Below are 13,310 nucleotides of genomic sequence, written 5' to 3' on the forward strand. Positions count from 1 at the left end.
AATCCTGCACATTTAACAAGACTGATTAAATGTAAATACTAACATTTATTATTACAACTCTGATTTTTATGATCTGCTCTTATAAAAATTCATGCTCAGCACTTTCTGCCACATGACTTGAAGTTCAGTTGTAAACATGTTTTTCTTTAGCCGTACCCAAATTGGCCCTGTTTTTGCAGACAAGTAGTGTCTTGCTGCCATTCCCAAACTGGCTGGTTTACAAAGCCTTCTCAAGCCTCCTCCTCCAAAACTTAACCAGAAGTCAAAACAACACTTAGCCATGAAGAACATCCATTCAAACCTACGAACACAATGACCAGGGAACTTCCTTGCAGCTATTACATTGCTCTAATATTTACCTTACGTATTGGTACAGGCACCACTCACATCTGCAGTCAACAGATGAACCAGCACTATTTCAGTGGTATCTTCTAGAAGTTATCCCCCTGCAATTAAGAGAAGAGACAACAAATTGAGAAAAATATGTTTTACAGCACAAGCTAACCTACAGTAATTGCCCCCATTTCAAAAAAATGGCACAAGTTTCGTTTGCAGATTATTCAGTTGCAAGTTCTTACTACTTCTTTAAATGGTGGAGGATTCACTCACTGGCTTGGAATGAACTGAAATGGCTTAGAGAAAGGTTGCATGGCTTATGGATTCTCATTCCTTTTCAATGGTGCACTGCCATGTTAAATCCATAAGTTGAACGACAAAATTTACTGAGGACTAAACAGTAGTACAAAGGTTTTGGGTTTGTGGTTTGGTTTTTTAGTTGGAGGTCTTCATGTTTACTATATTCAAGAGTATCTTTTGAACTTCATGGCTTCACCCAAGTTATAACAACTTGCCACAGACTGTGCCACATGCATCCCTGGGTATCCCTGCAACGCAGTGTCAAACTAAACAGAGTTAGGCATCCAACTAAACATCAAGTCTGCATTTCTTGCTTCCAACTCCCAATAGTTGAGCTGATATGTCTCAACCTAAACCAATTCCTCACTTCATAAGGCTTAAATTTTGTTAATATGCTGCATATGCAGCCTTTTTAAGCATCTTCACTGAGAGATACTGGTCACAAAATACCCCCTCCCCACACTACATGGCAATACTGCGTCTACAGTGAGCTGCATTACAGCTTTAGTTTCAAAACTGGTGCCATAAATGCTTTTATCCAAGGATTGTTGAATTTGGAGAATTTCTAATGCATTGGGGAATTTATTTTCCTTTTTTTCTTTAATCTATACAGCACTTCCATTGCCATGACATGCAGCTTGTCTTACTGTACTAGAAGAAGGTAACTTGTTTCAATTTTGACTTAGACTGAAAAACTAGTTTGCTTTGCTTACCATCTTTGCTGTTTCACAGGCATTTGATGCTCTTAATCAGCTGTGGAATGCTGAAAGATTCACTTATTTTAGGAAGCCATAAGCCTTTCAGAAGTTGGAGAGAAAGACTTCTTTGCTTATCTTATTTTCTCCTTTGGAATCAAAGATGTTCCTTTAAAAGTGAAACACTACAGAGTTGCAAAAATTTGAAACAGTGTGAGTAAGCATCGATTTGCAGCTTCTTTGATGGAATTGGTCAATGGTTTGCGGATTGTTGTTTAACAGTATTTTGTAGCTGACTTACATGAACATGATTTTTTTGCAGGGGAGATCTTTTTAAACTCCCCATGAAACAGTAGGAAGGCAGAATATAGTATTATCCACTTGCTTTTTTGGCTTAAGTGAATGAAATCCTCTATTTTTCTTTACACAAGGATCTGAAGGCATTTTGTACTGGGAATACTGTGACTTCAAATTCTAGGCATAACTGAGCTTTATGTGGAATCATCCCCACCACCCTCCAAATCACAAGCAATACTTTCAGAATGAGATGCTGAACATGTAGAGCAATCCATCTCCATGTTAGATGGTTGGATGTTGTGCGGAAGATCTTAAGAACAGCTTGTTCCATTCATGACGAAAATCAGATGGAAGTGTGGCATTTCAGGGAAACTTTACTTTGAAAATTACAACACTAGTACACAGCTCAAGCTTATACATTTAACATCTGCTTTCTGAAAGAAATGTTAACAATTTTGAAATGATATTAAACATTGTTTCAACTGTTTCTCACAAAAGCATAAAAGTCATGGAGGGAAAAACTTAACAGGCAACAATAAAAAAAGGTTAAAAACAACTTTTCCTTTTAGTAGTCCTCTGGTAGTAAAGATAGAACAGCTTCCACATTTGAGAAATAATCTGTCTTGGTCCAAAAGTTTAAGAGTGTTTTTAGTATCTGCTTCTGCCTCCACCTCTATCGGATCTGCTTCCACCACGGCCACCACCTCTGGGCGCCCCGCGGCTTGAACTACTGTAAGAATCCCGAGGAGGTGGATAGCCCCTTTCCATGGATGGGGGAAGACCCCTGTCCTGTCTTCCAACACGATCACGGCCACTTGAGTAGACATCACTTCTGCTGCTTGAGTAACTTTCTCGGCTTCCATATCCATCTCGTGTGCTGCCGTAATCATCATAGCGACTGCTTCCACCATAAGATGGCGGGGGCCCTCGAGCAGGTGGAGCACTACGTGAGTTACCTGCAGGGTCAACGGTCAGGTCATATGGCAACACCGTAAGTTATATAGAACAATTTCAAATCTGAATTTACAGAATTGCTGTATTAAAATGTTTACTGCTACTCTTTTTATATGTATTGAGATGGTCTTAATATAATCTGCCACACTAATGGTATTTTTAAGTGGGGATTGCATATCAGGCAGTGAGTGGATTTAGAGATTTTGAAGGAATGAAGACGGTGTTTGTTTATTCAGGCAGGCTCTTTAACTGGGTATTCCAGTACAGCTTGTTATTTTAGAGAAGAAACTCAGCCATATTTTCCAGAGATAGCTGTCATTCTGAACTGTAGACTTTGCTTCTTTAGCTTACAGCTTATTACAAAGACGTTCAAATGTTAACCAACAACTGCACTTTCACTGTAGGGGAAAAAAATTGCGCCACTTCCCCCTAAAACACAAGCAACCTAGTCAAAGTCAGATGTTATGAGATCTGTACGTTTATATGGTCCTCAAAATGGATTCTTACCGTAACTCTCATATGAATCTCTGTAGGAGCCTCCACTTGGATGATCCGAGTAGTCTCTGTCACGTCCACCACCGTATCCATCACGATCGCTATAGGAGGAAAGACTACTAAGACTTAGTACAAATCACTAACATTACAGCAAAAATAAAGTGACAGGGAGAAAACTCCAACAGTAGGTACCTATATCCCCTGGAGGGGTATTCATCACGTGAACTGGAATGACCATAATCACGATATGCGTAGTCTCGTGGAGGTGGTGCGTAGTCCCGGGTATCCCTGGAACTGGGATAATCTCTGCTTGAGTAACTACAAAGAACAAAAACTGAGATGTTAGCCACATGTCCTACCACAGAAGGTCTGGAATCAAGATCCTTCTCCAAACAAAAACCACTTCACTAAAATAAAACAGTAGAAGAATTTACCCGTCTTTAGTGCTGTAGCCATCATCTCTTGGAGACATGTAGACATCTCTCCGTGATGGCATTGGCTCTCTGCGCGGAGGACCACCGTAACCATCTCTTCCACGTGACACAGGAGCTTCAAAGAAACAGTCCATTTAATTAGCATTTAGCCATGCAGAACATTCAAGGCAAGTGCTAGCAAATAGCTTAAAGCAATTTAATAATATCTCCAGAGCCTACATTTAGAGCACTTTACATTTCTGCAAGTACAGTTTGAAAGCAGCACTAGACAAAACATATCCAAATTGCACCAAATTGTTCCCAACAGCTACAAAATTATACTGGTCTGAAAGGAACCAAAGCTTAGAGAAACAGTACACCATCCCACAGCTGACTGAAGTTCGAATCAATGATTTGCACCAGTTCCTAAGGGAAGACTGAGGTTCTAGAGCTGACCAAGCAATTAATTTAGTCAGGAAGTCCTTACCTCTTCCTCCCATGCTACTGCTACGCACTGGTCCTGAAGGTGCAGATCTTTTAGGTGGAGGGCCTCCACTTCGTGGAGGTGGACCCCTCTTCATGGGAAGTGGCCCTCGAGAAGACCCTAGAAGGAGAAGCCACGAACCAATTATTATTTCTGTGATACTCACCTGCATTTTCTTAAAGCCTGAACTACGACAACCTAAACGTGCCATTATTACCACTACATGATCAACAGTAAACCTCTAAAACTAGACCTCTCCTGTCTAAATCTCTAAAACTAGACCTTCTCCTGTTTTCTAGCCACTTTAAATGCTACTGGCAGAATTGAGAGCCAAACTTCCCACAGCCTAAATTCCTGTCAAGAACTGTCTTTTAGAACTTATCCAAAAGCTACAGGGTGTGACACAAAGGAAAAAAGACAGCTGATACCTGTAATCAGTCACAGCTTAAATGCTTAACAAGTTACTGTTCTCAGAAGAGCCACTTGGGAGGATGTACTAGAGAAGAGCCTACAGAGAGGAAACAGAGGTACTACTACCGAGTCTGCAGAACCTACTATTACAGACTCTTCAAGACAGAAGTTTCACTATTTCCAGGGTTTTTCTCCCAGCATTACAGCTTTTACTGTTACACCTCAGGTACTGTTTGCTAGTTAAGTGAGTTTTGTTTTGATACTGAAAAGTCTGAATAAATAGCTGCATCTTAATGAATATCCAGTATCAAGTAATGTACTTTAGAATGCTTCAACAACTTAACAAAAACGGTTTAGCTGCCCTCTCACTCTGATCTGGAAGGATCAGCCCTACAATTTTCTCAGTTTAGACCTCTTGCTATAAAGAATGAAAGGCAGTTCCCTTTCCCTGGCGGTAGCGAATCACTTTTTCAACTTGAATACCAGAAAGCTTCCTTTCTCACGTGCAAGGCAGGAGTTCTGCTTTTCTTTCATAGGCAAAAGTCAAGTGGAGTGTTAGTTGTAGAAAGGAATCTTCACATCTGAAAGCCTTTTCTTAAGGTGTACTTGCCTAATCAAAACTTTGACTAAACTGCCGAGATCGTATTTCATCATTTTAATAAAGAACAAGGAGTGCACTATTCAGGTGTTTGACTTTTTTTTTTTTTCCAGTAGGATTATTGTCATCTTCCAATGGGATTGTCTTGTGTTGTCGAAGTGTATAATGAGAGAGGTCAATACATACCCAAGTGACTCCCTCTTGAAGGTGGTCCTCTCGCGCCACTTCCGCCTCTTGCGCCTCTAAGGCCCCTGGGAGGACCTCTGCTTCGGGGAGGGGGCGGTGGCCCACGCCTACCACCACTTTCAAAGGATGGCTTGGTTGCTTGTTCCACTTTAATTGCCTTCCCATCTAATGACTAAAGAAGAAGCTGCTTTACTTACTGCTCAGTCATGTTTGTATTTCTTAAATCAAGCCCCTCTTGCTTCATTATTTATAGGGCTTCCATTTTATAAGTTAGAGCAATTCTAGAACTGATTTCAGTCTTCAGTATTAGTCCCCAAGTACTCAGCAGCATGTTGGGCCTAATTTCAATTTCTACAGTACTTCATTCTTGTGGTATTGATGGCAAAAAACCCACAGAGCAGCATCAGAAAGGACTTTCAGTGAAAACACAAGTGTCCAATGATTACGGCAGCCCCACGTCATTTATTCTGTAAATGAAACATGATATATGATCTACAATTTACTTTCAATTGCCATGTACTTTTGTACCAAACTAGGAGTGCACCTGTAGTTACAAGATTAAGCTGAAGGTAACTTAGCTTCAGTTGGAATTTCTGGCAATGGGGAGGCCGTTTAGCACATTTTCTTGACGTCCTGATAAAACGGTGATCGCTGAAGTATTTAGAAGCTATTTCAGCATCTACACAGCAGACTGAGTATGACAATTCACCCCTTTTTTCTAGTGTTTCAAGCTGGGTTTTCAATCAAGGTGACTGTCACAATTTACTCTATTACTTGCTTTTCCACAGGGAAGGTGCTTTGTGGTATTTTTGTTTGTGGGTTCTGTTGTGTGGTTGTATTTTTTTTTGTGGTATGAAAAAAGTAGAAGCTTTTGCTGGAATACAGATCTGCAATACCAGGAACTCTGCAGCCAATATACCTCAAACATGAGCAGGTACTAACAAGCTGAGTAATTCAACCTAGTTAATCAAATTTCTGGATGATCTTTAGATGCCGCACGTTTGGCTATTATAGCGGAATCAAGACCACAAGCCCTGCTAAAATTAGGTTATTCCATGCCTATCCTGGCAAACATGGTTTATTTGCCTTTTTCAGCAGTTAAATATTTAACTCTGCCATGACAACTAATTAATTATCAGGCAGAAAGTGTTGTTCATTGCACTTCTTCGCTGCAATAAATGAACAAACGTAACTGCTAGACTGCTAGTAATGTCTTTATCTACACTGGTATTAGTATTTTATAGAAGCACTGAGTATTTTTTGTTCTCTGTCAAAATCTAGCTCTCTGAAAATTCACTGTAATGGTGGATGTATTTTGCCAGCTCAGAGTTGTAGTGATTGTTTAAAAACCTGAGTGTACATACACAGGTTCAACTTGATCCATTGTGAGGGACAAAAAGTAAGACATACCAGCAGAATCATATTGGTCTTGGCTTGACTTAATGAAATATTTTACTTATGGAAGGTTTCTCAAAAAGCCTTTTGGCATGACAAACTGAAATATCCACTCTAATGACTGGAACTTCTCAGTTTGCATCATATTGATTTGCCATTGTAATTAATCTCTAAGTTTCATCCTTCTGAAGCATGAACAGAGGGCTTGAAGCCTTAAGCTTTGCTATGGCCACTGCTGTCCTTCATTTCATGGAAGGTCTTGACAGCTTGTTGTAAGTTTAGAAAGCAAACACTGTCCCCTTCTGCTAGCATGGGTTCTGAAAACCTGGATGCTAGGTTTAAATTCTTTCATTTGTGTTAGGTAGGAGGTACAGTTTTCCTTGTAATTTCTCCTCCTGTTTTCTTCTGCCTTGCACTTAAGCATCTTACCTTGGCAAAAGATTGTTTCCTTCCAGACTGCTTTACAGAAGTAGTCTTAAAAAGCTATTCCATAGGTCCAGAAAGACCTTTCACTAGATACAAGAATGTATTTTTTGCTAACCAGAAAATATTTGTCAAAGTTAGTCCTATTTCAAAGCAGAGGGGACGTTTTATGATTTCTTAGCTCAAAGAAAGGTCTTACCTCACCAAACATAAAAGTCACACAACCCATCTCAGAATAAGGAAGTTTTTTCAATGAGCTCAAAGCACAAGCTGTCAACATGAACACTCATTAGCTTCTTTTTATAACCTTGATTCAGAGTGTTATAGAAGCATTTTTAATATGGTATGAGCACCAGAAAGTGAAGTCACCCTGGTGCTAATAAGCATGAAAATAATTTAAGCTACAAGTAATTTAGGACAGTAATAGTTTGGCAATCAAAGTCTCCTATGTGTGGAATGAATAATCTGTACATATTTGTAAAGTGAGACAGGGAATTTTAACCAAACACAATTAGAGAACTACCCTGCAAGCTGTTCCACATTTCAACAGAAAAGATGAATGAAATTTGCTTAATTTTGGGAGCGGGGCAAGAAATCAAGTATTTCAAAGAAACTGTCACAGTAACTTGCATGAAGCTGGTCCTAGCACCGCCCAGGGCTTTCCTCTTCAATGGATCACTTCGCTGTTGATGCTGCAATGACTCCATTGCTCCATGTTCCTTGATGGCACATTAAGTGAGTTTCATTTTGCCATATATATCCAAGAAATGAAGATCCATTTCTCAAGAGGCCAAGCTTCTGTACATTGTATCACTTCTTCCCCAAAGAACAGGAAGCACTTTCTGTCAATTAGACAATCTTCTACAGTGCTGAGTACAGTTTACACTGGAGGGATTGTAGCATCTGCTTCCATCCTCTTAACACAGACCAGCTGGCTTGGCAGGTCTACACTGGAATAAAATCTTTGTTTTGTCCTGACCCTTTGCCTAAGGTCATATCCTCTCTTTAATTATCCATTTCATCTTAAGGATGTAGAATCAGAAGGTCATGAGAACAGCCCACTGCACCAAACAACCATTACAGACTGGAGAGTATCCACATTTATGTCCAGGTAAGCATGTGCATTTTGTGGCATCAGGATGTAGACTTGACAGCCATGAATTAAGATTCTTCTTAATTCTTCAGCTGGTAAACTGCTATTAAGTAGTTCTACATTTCTTTTGCACTGCTCAGACATCATAGCATTGATTCAATCTAGAAGACAAAGTGACTGAAGTGAGAAATCTCCATCCCAACTCTAAAATAATTATCTTGTGATCTCTTTCTGCAGGACAAACTGATCTTCAACAAGCACGCTTTGACTAGTCTATGCTTGTCCCAGTATAGAGTGAAATATAGCTGTTCACATACTACCCCTCACCCAAACTGGTGCAAAACTCTGCATATATTTTCATAAACATTTGCAAAATAAAAATCAAATGCAAATTCATTCTTGCAGAATCTATTGGAGTCAGCCTCTTCTACTGGCTACAACTTCAAATTCCTTTGGGATGACAGAATGAGCAACAGACAGGCAGTGCAGAACTCTTCCCCCGGCCAGACAGATCACCTAACTCCTTACAGACTGCTTGAACTGCAGTCTGCACAGTGCTTCTGCTGCTGCTTCTCAGTGGCATTAAAATCTCAAGAATGCTCCAATCCATCTTTTCCAAATGGACAAAGAGACCTTCAAATTGTGATTTATGATAATTGCCTCTTCTCACACCAGGCTTTAAACACTGCTCTTCCCTCACACCTTGAATGCAGAGTCTTTTTGGAATACAAGCAGTACCTGTTGTCCAGAAGGCTTCCTGAAGATGAGCATGAGAGACCACCGCATGAATATCTTTCATATCCATGGTCAAAGCAAGTTGGACCAGAAGACATTCTAGAGCAAATCCCATCTGAGAATGTTCTTTTCATATACTATTTGCCGTTCCAATTTCAAAGCAGATGATGGTACTTCTAGATTTATAGTGAAGACAAACCCATGAGAACGATGATCCACAAGGCCGTCCTTTCTAGCATTTCTTGCCAAAAATGCAGATTGTGCATTCCAGAACAAGTAGACATAACCTCAGCCACAAACATTGCCTCATTTAGCTACTTTACCAAGCAGTATTCTCCCAAATATTTCCAATGTGACTAAACACAGGCCTCAACATTCAAGATGTAAAACAGTTGGTGATTATTTTCAGAGGGATTTTGATTTGCAAGCTGCACTCCACAAACACACGATTAGTGACCGAATTCCTTTCGGTCTGACAATTGCCTATTGGTCCTTGAAATTACCTTATGTGAGGATTCAATGACCATTTCAGAGAAAATAAATTATTTAAGCACGGCAGTAAACAAGTCTTCAGAACTGTGGCAAACTAGACAGTGGAGAAATAAAATTCAATAAAAGGAGCACCCTGACAGATGTTTAGGCTGGTATAGAAAGAACGTCATCTGAATTTGCCACTCTCTGCCTTGACAAAACTACTAGCTTGCTTAAAAGGGAAGGAAGTCTTCTAAGAGAATAACCCTAATTGTGACAAGATTGTCATGAAGCATCCAGAAACATCAGTCCATGGAGTAGAAAACCCACTATCCTTCTATAACACATACCCTGCTACAACACAAATAACAAGAGGTTTTACAAACCTTGTGTTCACGAACACTACACAAAGCTCACTTTCTTATTCCTAAAGTTGTTTTACTTACTGACTGCAATAACTGACATTTTTCTCTCACTTCAACTTCTTAAACTAACAAGACAAACATACCAAAATTCCAAGTGTCAATTAATCACAATCACTTGATGTTTCTTCACTTTACTTGAATGGCATCTCAAGAGACGCTGCTTACAAGGCCAGTGCAGTGTGACCTAAACACAACCATTCACACAACGCAGGAAAACCAGAGTCTGCAATTCAAGAGACCTAAGATGGCTTTCACTGCCTGAAGAGACAGCACCTCCATAAAGATAAGCAGTTGTTCACCAAAAAATTGCCAACTTACATCTACCTTTGCAAACACATGCCACAACAGATAGAGATTACAGCAGTCTACAATTCTCTGACAAACTATCCTGGTATTATCTTGGAACTTGTGCTGCAAACGCCTATAGTTTTAGTTTTAAAAACATTACACGTCTTATTGCTCTTAAAGCTAGACCATTGCGTTTTAGGGCGTAAATGAATAAATTCGGTTGCCGGCTAACTGCAAAGCCAGTGCACATAAACTAGAAAGATGCCCCTCACACAGACCAAGCAGATCAATGATGCAAGTCACAAATGCAGGAGATTATACTCAGAATACCGGATAGCTCATCAGTGCTCCAGCATTCAAGGGAAATCACAGTTACCCATGCTAAAGAACAGTTACTAATTTTCAGGTAAGATACTTCCCTGAAGTGTAATTTACACAATCCTGCATTCAAATATCATCAAAAAGGAAAATTAACCCAAAAATCATTATTGAAACATGCAAGAATGAAGAGCTGATTCCTCCATCACCGATTAAGGAACAATAAGAAAAGAGAGCATAGCTGATTGCCAGCCAGACTTCCATTTTCTATTAGCAAATCCATGAACAGGAGAAACATGAAGACAGAGACATTTTGTCAAATTTAAAGTTACAACTTGTCTCCACGATCTTCTAATCCATTCTCTTTCCAACTTTTATTACCAGTTGATTTACCCCGAAGATTAATTGTCCTGGTCAGTAGCAACTGCAACATATAAACAGTCTTAATTCCTACCTTTCCATTCATATCTCTGGCAGCATCTTTTGCATCTGCTGGACTCTCAAACGTGACGAATGCAAATCCTCTGGACTTGTTTGTTTCCCGATCTTTCATCAAAAGGACTGCAGAAACAAAGTCACATCAGCCTTCCCTGTAATTCCCTGTAAGGAACACTTAACCTTTATTTAACCTTTTAAGCTCAGAACTTCTTAGAGGACACGTAAGCACCATCATTTCAGATGATCAACGCCAAAAAGTCATCACAGCTATGCTGTTGTTTGTTTTATACTATTGCTATCTAAAGAAAAGTTGTCTTTACCTTCCACAATGCGTCCATATTTGCCAAATACAGCCTCAAGGGCTTTTTCATTAGTCTCTGTGTTCAGGCCCCCAATGAACAGCTTCCCAGGACGATCTGCTTCAACCATTTTGATTCTGTAAATGACCTACTAAAAAGAATGAGGCCGTTATTAACAAAACATCAGACTGCAATAGGAACTTCATGGTATATAAATTACTTCTGTCCTCAAACGTACAAGCAAATTATCTTTAGAAAGATATTAGGTAAGAAATATGAGGTATAAAAAAAAAATCAAGTAATTACAATTTTTTGCAGTGGAAGCAACTCGAAGTAGTATTAACAGTTACTTCTTCACATTATATAGTGTATTTAAAAGACATTAAATAGAACTTGGAATAGTGGAACAAGGCACTGTTAAAATGAAGCAATATTGGTGAATGTGAAAATTCTTCCAGAAGTGCTGTTCCTTTTGTCCTGGACGTTTCAAGTAATTTGCTTAATATGTCAACGTAATACTCAACTGTTAACTCTTCAGAGCATCTTGGTCAGTGTTTTTAAATTAAGTTCATTCTCTGTATTATTTAAAGTACATGAAGCCTATGCTAAAGTCCTGGCCTACACAACATGAGAGACTGAACTGACACCAGACCACCACTGCAGTTCTACACAGCAATGTCACACTTACAGTCGCGGGGGCGGGAGGGCTCAAAAAGAAAAAAGCCCAAGAGCCGAAGACAAAGCCAAACCCCCCGTGGCTGGCAGGCCGCCCGGCGCCTGCGGACAAGCGCTGCCCGCGTGTCTCCAGCGCGATGGCGGGAAGGCCCGCGCCAGCTCCGGCACACGCGGGAGCGCGGACAAAGCACCCCCGAGGGAGCCGCGGCGGGGCCGGGCCGGGCCGCACGGGGCGCGGGTTCAGCCGCGCTCCGGGCACGGTGAGCACGGGGGGCGTCGGACCCTCCGCGGGCTCAGGCACCACCACAAAATGGCGGCCACCTCTGGCAGCGGCTCCGCTCCGGCCCCGCGCCGGCGGCCTGCTCGGCACTCACCCACCGCGCGACTCAAGCCCGTCCGGACACATCGGCGCGGCGCGCCCGCCATGCCCCCTTCGTCCTCCCCCGGGATGCTCAAGAACCCCCGCACATAAAATGGCGGACACCGCGCCTCACACCGCCAGGACCCTCCTCGCCCCACCGCAACGGCGCGGGTCCCGCCGTCCTAACCGGAGCCGGGCAGGGAGGGATTGCGGGCCGGGCCCGGCTCCGCCGTGCCTCCGCTCTGCCGCGAGCGGCGCGCCACGCGGCCCCCACCCCGCGGACCTTTCGCCGCGGGTCTCCGCAGCGTCCTGCGGTGCCGCCCGCAGAGCCCTACCCGCAGCAGCGCTCACCTCCGCCCGCGCCGATCTGCAACTGCGCAATGGGGGCGAACAAAGGCGCTGCGGGCCTTTATAGCTTTACGTCACCCGCCGGACGGAGCCCCGGATGCGGCGGCACGGCAGCGCCGAGCCCGGTAGGGGGCGCCCGAGACCCCCCCCCAAGGCCCGCGCGAGGCTCCCGCCGCGGCCGAGGGGCAACGGGGCCCGGATGGGACGGGGCCACAGGGGCGGAGAGTCCCGTCCCGCCAGGAGGGGGGAGCGGGCCGCGAGCGGCGGGAAAACAGCGGGAGCGGGCCGTGGGAAAGGAGGGGTAGAGCTTTGTTTGCCGCTGTGCCTCGTCCCGTCCCGAAGGATTGAGGCCCCATGTGTAGTGCTGTGTCGTTCTGGACTCCTCAGCACGACAAAGGAGCTACTGGAGATAGTAATCATCACAATAATGATTAGATGTCTGGAGCGTCCCTCTTACGAGGAGAGACATGGAAGCTGGGGCTGTTCAGTCTAGAGAAGAGAAGAATGAGAGGGGATCTCACTGATGCATATAAAAATCCCAAAGCCAGGTGTCAAGGGGATGGTGCCAGAGTCTTTTCAATGATGCCTAGTGACAGGAGCAATGGTCATAAACAAGTTCCACCTCAACATGAGAAAGAACTTTGGATTGAGGGTACCACAACCCTGGAACAGCTGCCCAGTGAGGTCATGGAGTCTCCCTCTCTTGAGACATTCCTGTGACACCTGCTCCAGGTGACCCTGCCTTGTCAGGGGGATTGGACTGGATGATCTCCCAGAGATCCCTTCCAATGCTAACTGATTTTGTGAAGCAGCAGATCTATCACTTCTTTGGAAGGAAAATCACAGTAACTCCAGGCTTCATTTTAGTAACA

General features: G+C 42.6%; 1 protein-coding gene, 1 long non-coding RNA gene and 1 other non-coding gene across 6 annotated transcripts; all 3 read right to left on the reverse strand.

Moving 5' to 3' along the window:
• Positions 1-2,034: 2,034 nt before the first annotated feature.
• RBMX (RNA binding motif protein X-linked) lies at positions 2,035-12,548 on the reverse strand. 4 transcript variants are annotated; one of them, XM_071442118.1, is made up of 9 exons: positions 12,442-12,548; positions 11,076-11,205; positions 10,772-10,878; positions 5,170-5,341; positions 3,978-4,094; positions 3,512-3,626; positions 3,270-3,395; positions 3,090-3,178; positions 2,035-2,584 (listed from the first exon to the last, which is right to left on the reverse strand). In XM_071442118.1, exons 2-9 carry the CDS (start codon positions 11,182-11,184, stop codon positions 2,277-2,279), a joined length of 1,143 nt encoding a protein of 380 aa, XP_071298219.1. In that variant the 5' UTR covers positions 11,185-11,205; positions 12,442-12,548; the 3' UTR covers positions 2,035-2,276. The 4 variants fall into 4 exon arrangements, with proteins under 4 accessions (XP_071298219.1, XP_071298216.1, XP_071298217.1 ...); XM_071442115.1 differs by having other exon boundaries at positions 3,090-3,193; XM_071442116.1 differs by having other exon boundaries at positions 3,090-3,193; positions 11,076-11,202; positions 12,442-12,541.
• On the reverse strand, positions 6,514-8,961 carry LOC139597127 (uncharacterized). Its single transcript, XR_011681517.1, has 2 exons — positions 8,819-8,961; positions 6,514-8,241 (listed from the first exon to the last, which is right to left on the reverse strand). It is a non-coding gene; the product is annotated as an uncharacterized lncRNA (long non-coding RNA).
• LOC139597531 (small nucleolar RNA SNORD61) lies at positions 10,952-11,023 on the reverse strand. The gene has a single exon (XR_011681634.1). It is a non-coding gene; the product is annotated as a small nucleolar RNA SNORD61 (small nucleolar RNA).
• Positions 12,549-13,310: the final 762 nt, after the last annotated feature.

The sequence above is a fragment of the Agelaius tricolor genome, unplaced genomic scaffold (genome assembly GCF_023055355.1).
Source record: "Agelaius tricolor isolate 1412-34295 unplaced genomic scaffold, bAgeTri1.0.p SCAF_17, whole genome shotgun sequence".
In the NCBI taxonomy this organism is placed as follows: Eukaryota; Metazoa; Chordata; class Aves; order Passeriformes; family Icteridae; genus Agelaius; species Agelaius tricolor.